Source organism: Grammomys surdaster, unplaced genomic scaffold, assembly GCF_004785775.1.
Source record: "Grammomys surdaster isolate TR1022 unplaced genomic scaffold, NIH_TR_1.0 1057, whole genome shotgun sequence".
NCBI classification, from domain to species: domain Eukaryota; kingdom Metazoa; phylum Chordata; class Mammalia; order Rodentia; family Muridae; genus Grammomys; species Grammomys surdaster.
In genome coordinates this window covers 387,596-400,909 of record NW_021605476.1, presented here as the reverse complement: position 1 = coordinate 400,909, position 13,314 = coordinate 387,596, and the positions used below count along the sequence as shown (strand labels likewise).

The 13,314-nt window shown below is 37.9% G+C and overlaps 1 protein-coding gene across 5 annotated transcripts in view; it reads right to left on the bottom strand.

Moving 5' to 3' along the window:
* Positions 1-13,314, bottom strand: part of Dmxl2 (Dmx like 2) — a 129,592-nt gene that overhangs the window by 79,088 nt on the left and 37,190 nt on the right. For all 5 annotated transcript variants that reach the window (XM_028783311.1, XM_028783313.1, XM_028783312.1 and 2 more), the window contains exons 7-9: positions 11,396-11,574; positions 9,324-9,507; positions 5,435-5,609 (exon numbers count right to left, since the gene is read on the bottom strand). In XM_028783311.1, coding sequence (XP_028639144.1) covers positions 5,435-5,609; positions 9,324-9,507; positions 11,396-11,574 — 538 coding nt within the window. The remainder of the gene's footprint in view (positions 1-5,434; positions 5,610-9,323; positions 9,508-11,395; positions 11,575-13,314) is intronic.

Below are 13,314 nucleotides of genomic sequence, written 5' to 3'. Positions count from 1 at the left end.
ATTAAATTATAGTACTAATTTCAAAACCAAATATAACAACACCTCGACCTTATTGAGTCTTGGTTTTGAGGAAAGGGGGTGGGTGAACACAGCTATAAGAGGTAAGTGAAGAAGTTTAAACATGAACTGGATGTTAAACTGTGTGGACTGCCTTAACCAGTTCCTAGACACTGACAATGATGCTATGGGAGCGACTTTCCTTACTCGTAAGGAAATACTCCAAGTTCCTAAGGGTAAAATTCCATGATATGTGCCCATCACTTTGAAAAGATTAAGGAAAAGACTCCCACACATGCACACATGATCACATGTGCATGCACATACACACACACACACACTTACAAATGAATGTGAATCGTTAAATCTACATGACAGCTATGAAAGTGTAATTTTGCTGAATATCTAAAACTTTCCTATAAGATGAGAGGGAAAAACACAAGGATGAAGGAAAGGACCAGGGAACTGGCTCAGTGATAACAGTGCTTACCAAGCCAAAATGAGAACCAGAGTTCAGATGCCCAGAGTCCATGTTAATGCTAGGTGGGCACCATGGCACATCTGAAATTCCAGCAATCAGAAGGCTGAAACAGGATTCCAGAAGCTACCTAGTCAGACTAGCTAGATTGGTGAGCTCTGGGTTCACTTGAGAAATCCTGCCTCAATAAATACAATGGAGAGTGATTAAGAAAGACTCCCAGGTTCAACTATGAACCTTTGTATGGACACACACATGCATGCATGTGCACACACCCACACATACAACAGAAAGAAAAAAAGACACATAATATGCAAACACATATAGGTCGAAGATATAAATGAAACTATGTCTAGATATTAATATATGGTGAATTTATATAAACAGTATGACATTTGTCAGAAAATTCAGTTGGCTCAGTGATAAGAGTATTTGTTGCTCTTGAAGAAGCCTAGATTGATTCCTAGCACCCACATGATGGCTCACAACCATCTGTAACTCCAGGCCCAGGGAATCAAATGTCCTCTTCTGATCTCCTTGAACAACAAGCATGTCTGTGGTGAATACACATAAATATAGGCAAAAATATTTCTACATATAAAATAATAAAAGAAATCAACTAATTGTCTTTTGGTTATATCACAGATTCAAATGTTTTCCTGAAAAAAATAAGAGGAAAAAAATCAATAGTACAAAAGCATTTGTGTTTAACAATTAATTTGGTCAATCTATAAATTATATTTACAAGAGTATCTATAATGCATCAAGCCAAATGACTTAAAAATTCTATTCAGAATAGTATGTAGGTGGGTACGGCATGTAGCACATGCCTTTAATCCTAGCAGATCTCTGTGGGTTTTAGGCCAGCTTAGTCTACATAGTGAGCTCCAGGACAGCCAGGGCTATATAGTGGGATCCCGTTTCAAAAAGAAAACGAAATAAGGCTGGAAGGCAAGGCCTAATAGCTACAAAAACATATGATCTCTACATTTATCCACAATAAAGCAATGTGTGATCCCATACCCATCTGATTTTCAAGAGTCTACACAGGTAACAGTCAAGCTTCTAAAGTAGATGGAATTTATTGTGGACTATCATTTTTTTTAAAGTTATATCTTTATCATACTCAGCAACTCAAGAAAAGCTTCTTTTGAAAGGTTAAAATTTTTGTAAAGAAATCTAAAACCACCAACATTTTAAAAAGTAAGTTAGAATAAGTTACAGGACATTCTTAGAATATGATAAAGGTTTAAGACCGAACTAAACATAGTGATATCCACTTATCTATGTGGCTAGAACCCCAAAGGCTGATAATTAGAGTCAAGACCAACTTGGGGTACATCTTGCCTCAAAAACTCAGGGTGGGAGCAAAAAGATCAAAAGGATAATATAAGTAAAATAACAAACATTGTAGCATTATCAAAGAGAAAAATAGTGAGAACAACAAATGCAGGCATAAAGGACAGTTTAAACATTTATGCTGAACCGTGCCCCTTTCTGTGGACTCTCAACTCTCGCCTTCCATTCCTTTATGTCAAGCACCAATGCCTAGAAATGCTTTCTACCTGAACTCCACCACACAGCAGCCATATCTGACATGGACTCGGGTAGGTGATTCTTATTCTCCTTCCTTGTTCTCTAATACAACCCCTCCGTACCACCGCCAACCTGGCAACAAACAACCTGCTTAAATGTGCCCCTCCTCCCACCTCACCTCCAACTCTTGTTTCAGACTCAGGGTCCCCTTAGCCCTTTTATTCCTGTCTCTCCAGTGATTCTTTGCCATAGAGTAACCTACTTGCGGGATCTCCTCTTCCTGCCACACCTCCAACTCTCTGTGACCTGGCACCTTGGTGTGGCTCCACCTCAGCTCCTTCCTGAAGCTCTTCTCGGTCTCCTCACCTAGCCCAACTCTATTCCTCTCTGCCGCCCACCAACCTACAGAAGCACTCTCTACCAGGCAACACAGCTACCATACTTTTCTAAGATCCAGAGAGGTCAACAGACACCAAAGCATGGAAGCCCAACTCAACAAAGACAGGACCAGATACCAGGACCTAGAACTACCTCAATCATCTTAACTCCAGATACCTAAGCACCACCACAAAAATACAAACATTAACAGCCAAGACCATATCCCTCCACCAGAACCCAGGAATCCTGAATTACAGAAGGTCCTGAGAAATGTAATATAGCTGAAGAACAGACTATCAAAATACCAATTATGAATATGTTAGGACATAATAAGGACCTTAAAGGGGATAAGAGTGAGTCCCTTAATGAAGTCTGAGAAAATACTAACAGTAAAATGAAATAATGAAAACAGTTTAAGACCAGAAACCACTAAAGAAAACCCACCTGAGAAATGAACATTTTAGGAAGTCCAACAAAAACTTGAGAGGTAGCCTTACCAACAGAGCAGAAGATTCATAGAGAGTTTTAGGCACTGAACATAATGTAGGAGAAATGGAAATCCCAGGCAAAGATATGTTAAGCTAACACAACCCAGGCACAGGCATCCAAGAAATCTGGGACACTATGAGAAGAACAAATTTATAACACTAGGAATAGAGAACCCCAGCTCTAAGGTAAAGAAAGTATTTTAACAAAATAACTTAAGAAATTTTCCCTAAAGTCGGAGGCCCACAAAGCATACAGAACACCAAGCAGATGGAAAATTCCCCACAATACAAAATAATCAACAATGAAAGTAGGGAACAAAGAATAAAAAAAGCTACAAGGGAGAAAAAGAACGGAATAACATATCAAGGAAGAGCCATCAGAGTAACACCCAATTTCTCAATGGAGACTCTAAAACTAGAAGGCTTCATCCCAGAGATGCAGGGATGGTTCAATAAATGTTAACCAACAAACATAAACCACCACATAAACACACTAGAAGACAAAAACCACATGATCACCTCACAAGATTCAGAACAGGCCTTTGACAAAATCCAACATCCCTCCTGGAGAGACTAGCAATACAAGCAATGTACATATCTCAACAAGCCCACAGCCTAAATTGATTTCCATGAAAATCTGGAAAAGACAAGAATGTCCACTCTCTCCATACCTATTCAAGATGGTATGTAAAGTCTCAGCTAGAGCAGTAAGACAACTGAAGGAGATCAAGGGGTAGAATTTAGAAAGGAAGAGTTCAAAGTACAGATGATAATAATTTACAGATTAATAGATAATAATTTTATACATGAAATGAAAGACCTTAAAAACTCTACCAGGAAACTTCTACAAATGATACACTTTTAACAAGTAGCAGGAAACAAAATTAACACACAAAAATCAGTAGCCCTCCGATATACAAATGACACACTGAGAAAGAAATCAGGGAAACAATATCTTTCACAATAACCAGATAACAGTAACCAAGCAAAGACCTGTTAAGAAAAACTTTAAGACATTGAAGAAGATATCAGAATCTTCTCCCAGATCTCCCTTGCACACTTAAGGACAGACCCCATGCCCAGCAGTAGAAGGCAAACACAAAACAAACTCTGTGGTATTTTTTTTTGTCTCATGTTGCTCTGTTTGGGCATTTTTTTTACCTTACCAATCTTTTGCCAGTATATTATGGTATCTGATTTTGAGTTTGAGTTTGTGTGTACGCATGTGTGTGCACAAATACACATATGCTTCTTGTATTTTTTTTATTCCCTTTTTTATTATTTGCCTGTTTGTTTTCTAAAGAGAGAAAAAAAGAAGGCATCAAGTTAAGAGAATGGGGAGGTGGGACAGATCTAGGAAATGAGAAGGGAAAACAATGATCAGAATACGTTGCACAAAAAAATTTTCACATAAATATTTTTTATATTTACTACTAATAATATTAGTAGTAACTATGTATGTCTAAAAAATAGATAAACTTAGCTTAGTGATATATTTTGTTTCTTCTAAAAATATGAAAAATGTAATTTCAACAAGTAATCAATAGAAATAAAACTATTAGCAAAAAATTTTTCATTCTATTTTATACTATCATAGGAAATCCTGTGCGTACAGTACAGCAAGCTTCATTAGAACAGTCATATTTCAAGGTCATTGGATAGCACACATCTGTAACCACTGTTTTAAAGATCAGATTCTAGGAATTGTATTCAGCAAGTATCATCATTATATGAACAAGCATTTAAAAATGAAACTCTTGCTGGGCAGTGGTGGCGCACGCCTTTAATCCCAGCACTTGGGAGGCGGAGGCGGTGGATTTCCGAGTTCAAGGCCAGCGTGGTCTACAGAGTGAGTCCCAGAACAAGCCAGGGCTACACAGAGAAACCCTGTCTCAAAAAAACAAAAAAGAAAAGAAACTCTTTTCACCCTTAAGCAACAGACCTCCAATTGATAAAGTAGGACTGGATTTCTATAAATACAGTTCTATCATCAATGCAGCAAGAAATTTATAGTGTTTCTATATATTTTTAGAACAAAAAAAACCACAATGCCCTTAAAGAGAAGCTCTCAAACATGCTTTGCCAACATAAAACCTGTTTCTGTTCATTCTTAGCCAGATAAGAAGACAAGCTAGAAGAAAATACCAAGGCTAAGAGAGAAATATTTTTCTAGCTAAGGATAGGCCAAGAAAGTCTGCATAGATAGAAAATAAGCTATGCCAAGATATAAACTACTTAGCTAAGGATACAAAAAACAGTTAAACTCTGGAAAGAATATGCTAAATACCCAAGCTAATACCATTTGTATGTCCAGGCTCAAGTACAGCTCTGGTTTACTTGGAACCTTTGTTGTATTCTAGACAAAAATGCTCAAATATACTTATAGAAATTATACCCTAAAAATCACAGAGACCCAACTGAAGAAGGATTACCTTGTATTATATTCTCACTCTAAGAAGTATTTTAAAGGGTGACATAAAATAAAAACCAGGTTATAAAAGTAACATTGTTTTTCAATTTGCTTGCCTTACTTCAGCACATTTATACTACATGGTACCTGTGGATGGGTTGATGCTTGCTGCGATGTGAAAGTGGCACAGCGCGTTGGCATGGTGAGAAATGTGTCTGTGAACCTCGTGGGTTGCCGTCTTGTCAGGCATCAGTTCAGCGTGAGTTACAAGAACAGAAGATCTCCTTTGTCCTTTCCTTAAATTCTTCAAATGGTGTATTGTCTAAAATAGAAAAGTATGCCAACCAGAGAAGTCTTTCCATTACTCAGAATTTTAAGACCGGCCTCCGGCAGAACTGATGATTTTAAGATAAGCTTTCTTGATTACAGTAGAACAATTTTGAATGTATGTTCCACAGTTCTTAAATTATAGGTTAAGGCAAAAATTAGTTGCTCAAAAATACTTACTTGTGGTCTCTATAAACTGAATAAAAGCTCCCAGTTAAGATTAGAAGATTCAAACTTTGTGGCATGGGGAGGTTGTGGGGGAGGGGTGCTTTAGGGGTATCCCATACTGAAATAAGACTTACTACTCGAAACAACAAAAATCAAGTCCCTGATTCTGCTTTCCAGGAAAAATGCCCCCCAAAACTCAGTGAGAATTAGATTGACCTAACAACAAAATGCATTATTCCCAATATAAAGAGAAAAACAAACTATAAAACGGAGTAGGAACCACTTAGAACAGGCAGGACTGCCCTCCTTGAAGCTGTGGCCTATGCTCACAAACTACCTGCTGGGCACAGCGTCCAGGGTGTTATACTTTCAGACCAGTAGTCTGACACTGCATTATCTATCTCCCAGGCCCCTGGCACGTAAGATTTACATTAAGATGCAGCTATAAGGTCAAAACTCTTTACAGCAGGCCCACTCACATGCATTATTCAGGACACAGGGTCATGGCCATTCTTAGCATAACTTCTTCGAATCACAACCCCCTTCTTAGTCTATAACTTACCTTACCCCCAAATACCATGCTTTATAAATCTCTCAGTCTTTTCCCTTGTTCTTGTAGTCAATAATTAACAATAAGCTACCAATGCTTTTCTACTAAAATACTGTATCTGACCCTCCTTTTAGTTTTCCAAGCGTTGTTCCTTTGCTTGCAGAAGGCGGAGGTATCCCTTCGATGTATGTTCTCTAGTGTCTCCCTGCTATGAATCTTCTGCTTTCTTCAACTGCCTAGTCCAAACTGCCTGTACACGTTTTTTAATAGATACTTGACATTCAAGGAAAACATAATACTATTCATTTTTCTTCTTGAAACAGAAAATATTATTTTAAAGTATACACAAGTACATAAACCTAGAAGCGAGGGTTGCATAGGAAATGGCATCAGAAAGCAGTGTGCTAGGCAAGTTCTGAGCCCTGACCTGCAGCACTGAAACTGAGCTGTACCCTACATAGCACATCTGCAAGTAGGCTTTTCTTTTTTTCTTTTCTTTTTCTTTTTTTTTTTTTTTTTTTGAGACAATGTTTCTCTGTGTAGCCCTGGCTGTCCTGGAACTCACTCTGTAGACCAGGCTGGCCTTGAACTCAGAAATCTACCTGCCTCTGACTCCCAAGTGGTGCTGGGACTAAAGGCGTGCACCACCACTGCCCAGCTTTTTCTTTTCTTTTCTTTTTTTAGGCTTTTCTTTAAAACAAATTTAAACATTACTAATAACATTGATATAAGTCATCAAAAGCTTGTCAGATCACTGACATACATGTTTTGCTAAAAAGATATGTATCAGATGTCAGAGAGGACAAAGACTTAGTCACCAGACATTTTATGCATAGCTTGAAAATAAAACATACACAAATATATAAAAATAAGCATCTAGTTAGTATTTTCAGTACTTTGTCCCATTAAATTTCTACATAAAAACAAAAACATCACTTGAACTATTCTGACTTACTTTTAATTCCCTGAGGTTTTGGCTATTTTAAAACTGAATGACTCGTGCTCAGTCACGGAGCGTGAGAAAAGCCGCTAGAACTTACTTGCTTCACGGAAAACTCATACTTGAGCACCAGCCTTAAAATATAAAACTCAAAGTATTTCTACTTGACAAAACAAAGCCATTTTAACCATGCAGTCATTAAACTATTTAAGTAAATTAACATACAAATGTAACTAGTAATGAGGAGTGATGTTTATAATATATAAACATTTTATACAATATGTTAAAGAAAAATTTTATATATATGTACATATGTGTGTGTGTGTGTGTGTGTGTGTGTGTGTGTGTGTGTGCGTGTATACAAAATCCATTATCTTTTCTGTCCCCCTCTTCTAACATGGTTTTGGAATATGGCTGTCTTGGGCTGGAGAGATGACTCAAAAGTTAAGAGCTCTAGCTTTTCTTCCAGAGGATCCAGATTCAATTTCCAGTACCTACGTGGTGGCTCACCACCATGTAACTCCAACAGACCTGAGGTCCTCCTCTTCTCACATCTATGAGTAGCAGATATACATGTACTGCACTTACATACATGTAGGCAAAACACTGATACACACAAAAATAAGTAGATAAGTACATTTAGAATAAGGGTGTCTTCCTTGTATAATAACAGTTATATGCATATATGCATATTTACTACATAAACTATCTAGTAACTTCAAATATGATTTACGTCTCATTTTATTCCTTATCATTTTATACAATGTTAGAAATGAATTCTATCTTATTTTGCTTTGATTTTTATTGGGTTTTTTTTTTTTTTTTTTTTTTTTTTTTAATACAAGGTTTCTCCGTATAGCCCTGGCTGTCCTGAAAACTCACTCTGTAGACCAGGCTGACCTCCAGCTCAGAAATCCGCCTGCCTCTGCCTCCCAAGTGCTGGGATTAAAGGCGTGTGCCACCACTGCCAGGCTATTTTTTCTATCTTGAGACAGAGTCTCATGTAGCCCAGGCTGGCTTCCAACTTGCTACGTAGATAAGGCTGACTTTGAACTCCTTGATCTTGCTTCTGTCTCCCAAGTGCTAGAATTATAGGTATGTATACCATACTACATATGGAAATACATATATATTTAATTCTCTTATGTATATGAGTGTTTTGCTCATACGTATGTCTGTATACCACGTGATTGCCTTGTGCAGCGGTCAGAAGTGAGATCCCCTGTACGAGAGTTATGTGTGTGTGAGTCACTATGTGAATGTTGGGAATCTAATCTGGGTCTTCCGCAAGAACAAGTGCTCTTGATCATATATCCAGCCTGCTCATACATATTTTTAAAGTGGAAAACTTATTTCACTTTCAAAGTATTCAGCAAGAGTCACTGCATAGCAATGACGTGAGTTTACTTGTACCTGACACAGTTGTGTTGTTTTCAGACAGAGCTTCTTGCAGCCCAGGCCAACCTTGAACTCCCTGTGTAGCTAGGGATGACCTTGAATTTCTCCTGAGTGCTGCAATTACAGATGTGCACCACTTGGCCAATCTCTAGCACATGTTTTGCTAACTGCTTTCTGCTCCTGTTGTGCTGCTGCTCTTTTGTTTTGAGACAGCCTTATATTAAGGCCCAGACTGGCCTTAAATCCCACGTCCTGCTGCCTCAGCTTCTCAGGTAGAGAATCACCAGCAGGGAACACCAAATCCAGGTCTACCACCCAGAGCTTCTCTGCCTAACATCTTAATAACCATCTTTAGTCTTAAGGAACAAAATAAAATAAAATAAACATTTAAAACTAAGTTCAAGGACTTTTACATATTTGACAAATGCTAAATACTCTTACAGATTTTGATATTTGACCTGCAAAATGAAAATATCAAATTTATGTTACTTATCTAGACAATATGACTAAAACCATCACTGTCTTTACCTTCATAACAGCACACGGAACAATCTCGTAAGTATAATTTAAGTATTCACTATTAACCTTATCTCGAGTTGTTCATGTGCACCATACCCAGCAAAATCCATTTACCACTTTACATAATATAATACCTCAAGAGCATGCTGGATTCTGTCTTTGTGTTTTCCAGTAGGAGAAAGGTTGCTGGCAACACTGGAGGTAGTGGTCTCACAAATCTGCTCACCCAAAAGGCAGTCTTCGGGTAACAATGTTTCTGCCCAGAGCCGACACACACCATCATGACATGAAGTCAATAAGACATTACAGACAGAGCCCCTAGCAGCAAAGAGAAACACATAATGCTATAAGTATCAGTGCCATCCATGAACTAAATGCTACTAGCATTGACTCTTTGTGTACTAAGATGGCATTAATATAAAACACTGTGTGAAAAAAGTAATTCACTGAGGTCTTAAAATTGCACCCTGGGATACCATAAGAACTGGGAAATAGTTTTGACAATAGCCATAGGAATTTGCACTTGACTGTACATGTACTATTTAAAACCAGGCTCTAAGAAACATCAGTATCTTCTAAATGAACTAAGAGCAGAAGCCTAACTGTTGTAAGTTAAAGGATGATCATAATAAAAAAAGTCATTAAATAATTATTTAGTTTATGGTAGTTCTATCGTTTCTGACAACTTGACAATCCAAACAGTTGTAAATAGGTATACAAAGAATCACAATATAACCATAAGAATATCATTACAAACTATAAATCAAAAGGTAGTAAAAAAATGTGTAATATATCAAACAGCTGAATACATTAACTACTTATAAAATAACAAAAAAATCTGTGTGTGTGTGTGTGTGTGTGTGTGTGTGTATTATCTATGTGGGGGCTTATGTGTTAGTGGGTCAGATCCAGAGCATTGTGCACACAGGCAAGTGTACTACCAACTAAGCTCTAGCCTCCAAAAATTACTGTTTCCTTTTTTAAATTGCTTATGGGGCTGGAAAGATGACTCAGTGGTTAAAGAATACTTGCTGCTCTTGTAGAGGACTAGGGTTCTATCCCAGCACCCACATGGCAGCTCACAACCATCCCTAACTTCAGTTCCAGGAGATCCAATGCCCTCTGCTGGCTTCTATGAACACTAGGCAAAGATGTGGTGCACAAATGTACATTCAGGCAAACACAATACATATAAAACAGAAAGAAATAAGTCTTGAGACTAAAAAGGTGGTTTGGTGGCTAAGGGCACTTGCTGCTCTTCCACAAGACCAAGGCTCAGTCCCTCAATTGGTGCCTCACAACTATATGTGCCTCTAACTCGAAGGGATCTGATGCCCTCTTCTGACTTCTGTGGGCACTGCAAGTATACAATACACAGGCGTGCATAACACTCATACATATAAAATAAAAAATGCAAGTTTTTTTTTAAAATTGCTCACATGAAATTTAACTTTGTCAAAAGTTTTAAAAGTAATTTTCAAATGATTACAAGAGATATAAATAACTTAAACAAAGTAAATGTAAGCTGTCTACTAATTACTTTGTAACTACAACATACAGAGGACACTGAATAAAACAAAGATTCAAAAGGAGGTGCACCCTTAGCAAGGCTGAGGACTTTGGTCCCTGGCATTTGGAATTCAGGATTCAGTCTCTCATTTTGAATGGATCAAATAAATATTTCATTTGGATTCCCAAGACAGATAAATTCACTATGTTATCTCCATATCATGTGCCATTTCTGTCATATATAAACTGTAAATTATGTTCTTACCACCATGTACATTAGTAATGGTTCATTACTCTCCCTCAACGTGTACATCCTATTTACAAGCAAAAGTATCATTTTTAGAATCTTCTACTACTAATGTTACTATTCACAATACTGGCTAATGTGGTCTGGGCAGTATGTGCTGTGGCCTGTACTAAATACATACATTTCATGCACACAAGCACATCTGTGTCACCGCTCTCTGAAATGGTACTATTACTACCCTCATTCAACAAAGAGAAAAACTGAGACAGAGAGCTTTAAAAATCTATTCACAAGTTCACAGGGCTAATGACAGACGTAGAAGCTGAATTCAGATGGCTTCACTCCAGTCTATTCTGTTAGTCACAACCTATCAGTACAGTGAAGATTCCATTTTCATTATTTTATAAACACTTAAGAAAAAAGAAACATTGTATGAAACATGCACCCAACCTGGGCATATACTTGCTAGTTTTCCGCCATGAGAATCCTGTGACGGCTCGAGGGTGTGCCAAGTAAACAAAGGAGAACTGAGTGCAAGCCCGCCTCCTTTTCACTTCATGGGGATCTTGAGGTATGATTGAAGACTTCCAGCCAGTCATAGGGTACCACACTTTCAGAAGACAGTCATCCTGCAAAAGATACAGGTCCATATAAAATTATTTTGTCATTCAAAATGTGGTAGTGTAAGCGTTAGAACAAGATATATCACTAAAATACAGTATATAACTGACATATCACAAAAACCAAACCTAAAATGATACTTTATTACTTTAAAGAAATAAATGAGCAATTTATTCATTATCTACCTTCTCTGTATAGTGACATTTTTCAAACAGAGACTAATGTAACAGAAAGTCCTGCAGACGAGTGGAGAGCAGATACTAGTCCCTTGGATATAACAAAGGGAAAAAAAACAATGTGTTAGCCGGGTAGTGGCAGTGCACACCTTTAATCCCAGCACTTGGGAGGCAGAGACAGGAGGATTTCTGAGTTCGAGGCCAGCCTGGTCTACAGAGTGAGTTCCAGGATAGCCAGGACTACCCAGAGAAACCCTGTCTCGAAAAAACCAAAAACAAAAAAACAAAAAAACAAAAAAACAAACAAAAAAAAAACCAACGTGTTATCTATCAGTCACTGTTCTCCCGTTTTAAGGTATCTGCAAGGGTGAAACCATCTTAAATACAGACTATTTCCTGCTCTAAGTTAAGAATCAGAAAACTTTTTCTATAAGGACAAATAGATGACAATAAACAAGCCGGCCTTCATAGGTCTGTGGCACAGATTATTGTTTGTGGGGTTTTTTTTTCCCCTTTTTTTCCCTTTAATAATGTAAAAAAAAAATTTTTTTACAAAACAATTGGGAGAGACTGCTCGGTGGTTAAGAATACTGTCTGTTCTTCCAGAGGACTGACTCAGCTGTAGTTTTCAGGACCCACATGGTGGCTCACAACTACCTGTAAGGATAGTTCTGGGTATTTGGTGGTACTCTCTTTACCCTAGTTGAGCACTGCATGGGTCTGGCACACACATATGCATACAGGCATATTTACATACATGTAAAATAAAACTTAAGTAACTGTAAACGTTACAGACAAGAGCTGGAGCGGTGGCTCAGCTCAGAGCGCTTGTTGCTCTTGCACAAGACCTGGCTTCCATTCCAGCGCACATGGCGGTTCACAACCATCTGTTAAAGCCAGATTCAGGGGATCCAACACCTTCTGATCTCTATGGTATCAGGCATGCAGATGGTACACACACATACATTCAAGGCAAACACTCATACACAATAAAATAAAATAAATCTAAAAAAATGTAACCAACAATGTAAAAAATATAAAACAATAAATTAAGAAAATTATAAAAACCATTTGTTAGTACTTGGTTAATAATATGCTTCCTATACGTGGTTTACAAGGAAAGCATTCAGCGAGCCAATTAAACCACTTCTATTTCTAAAGTATGACAACAGCACTGACTTCACCATGTGAAATGTGTGTGCGTTAACATCCATGTTAAGTATGCAGCTGCATGCATCTATGAATACACAAGTGGAAGCAGAAGAGGACCCCAGAGGACTTCAGGTGTTTTCCTTCATCATTCTGTCTTTACTGCCTTGAAGCAGTCTCTCATTAAATGAGGCGCTCACCATTTTGGCTGGTACGGCTGGCCAACAAGCTCTTGGGACCCACCTATCTCTCCCTCAGAATGCTAGAATCACAGGCTTATGCAGCCAGGTCCATCTTTTTATGTGAGTTCAGGTTAAGTAAGAGGCCCTGTCTTAAAATATAATAAATAAACAAGTAAACACAGTGGAGAGTGAAATAGACCAGATGTAGACCTCGTTCTTGCACACACACATACCACCACCA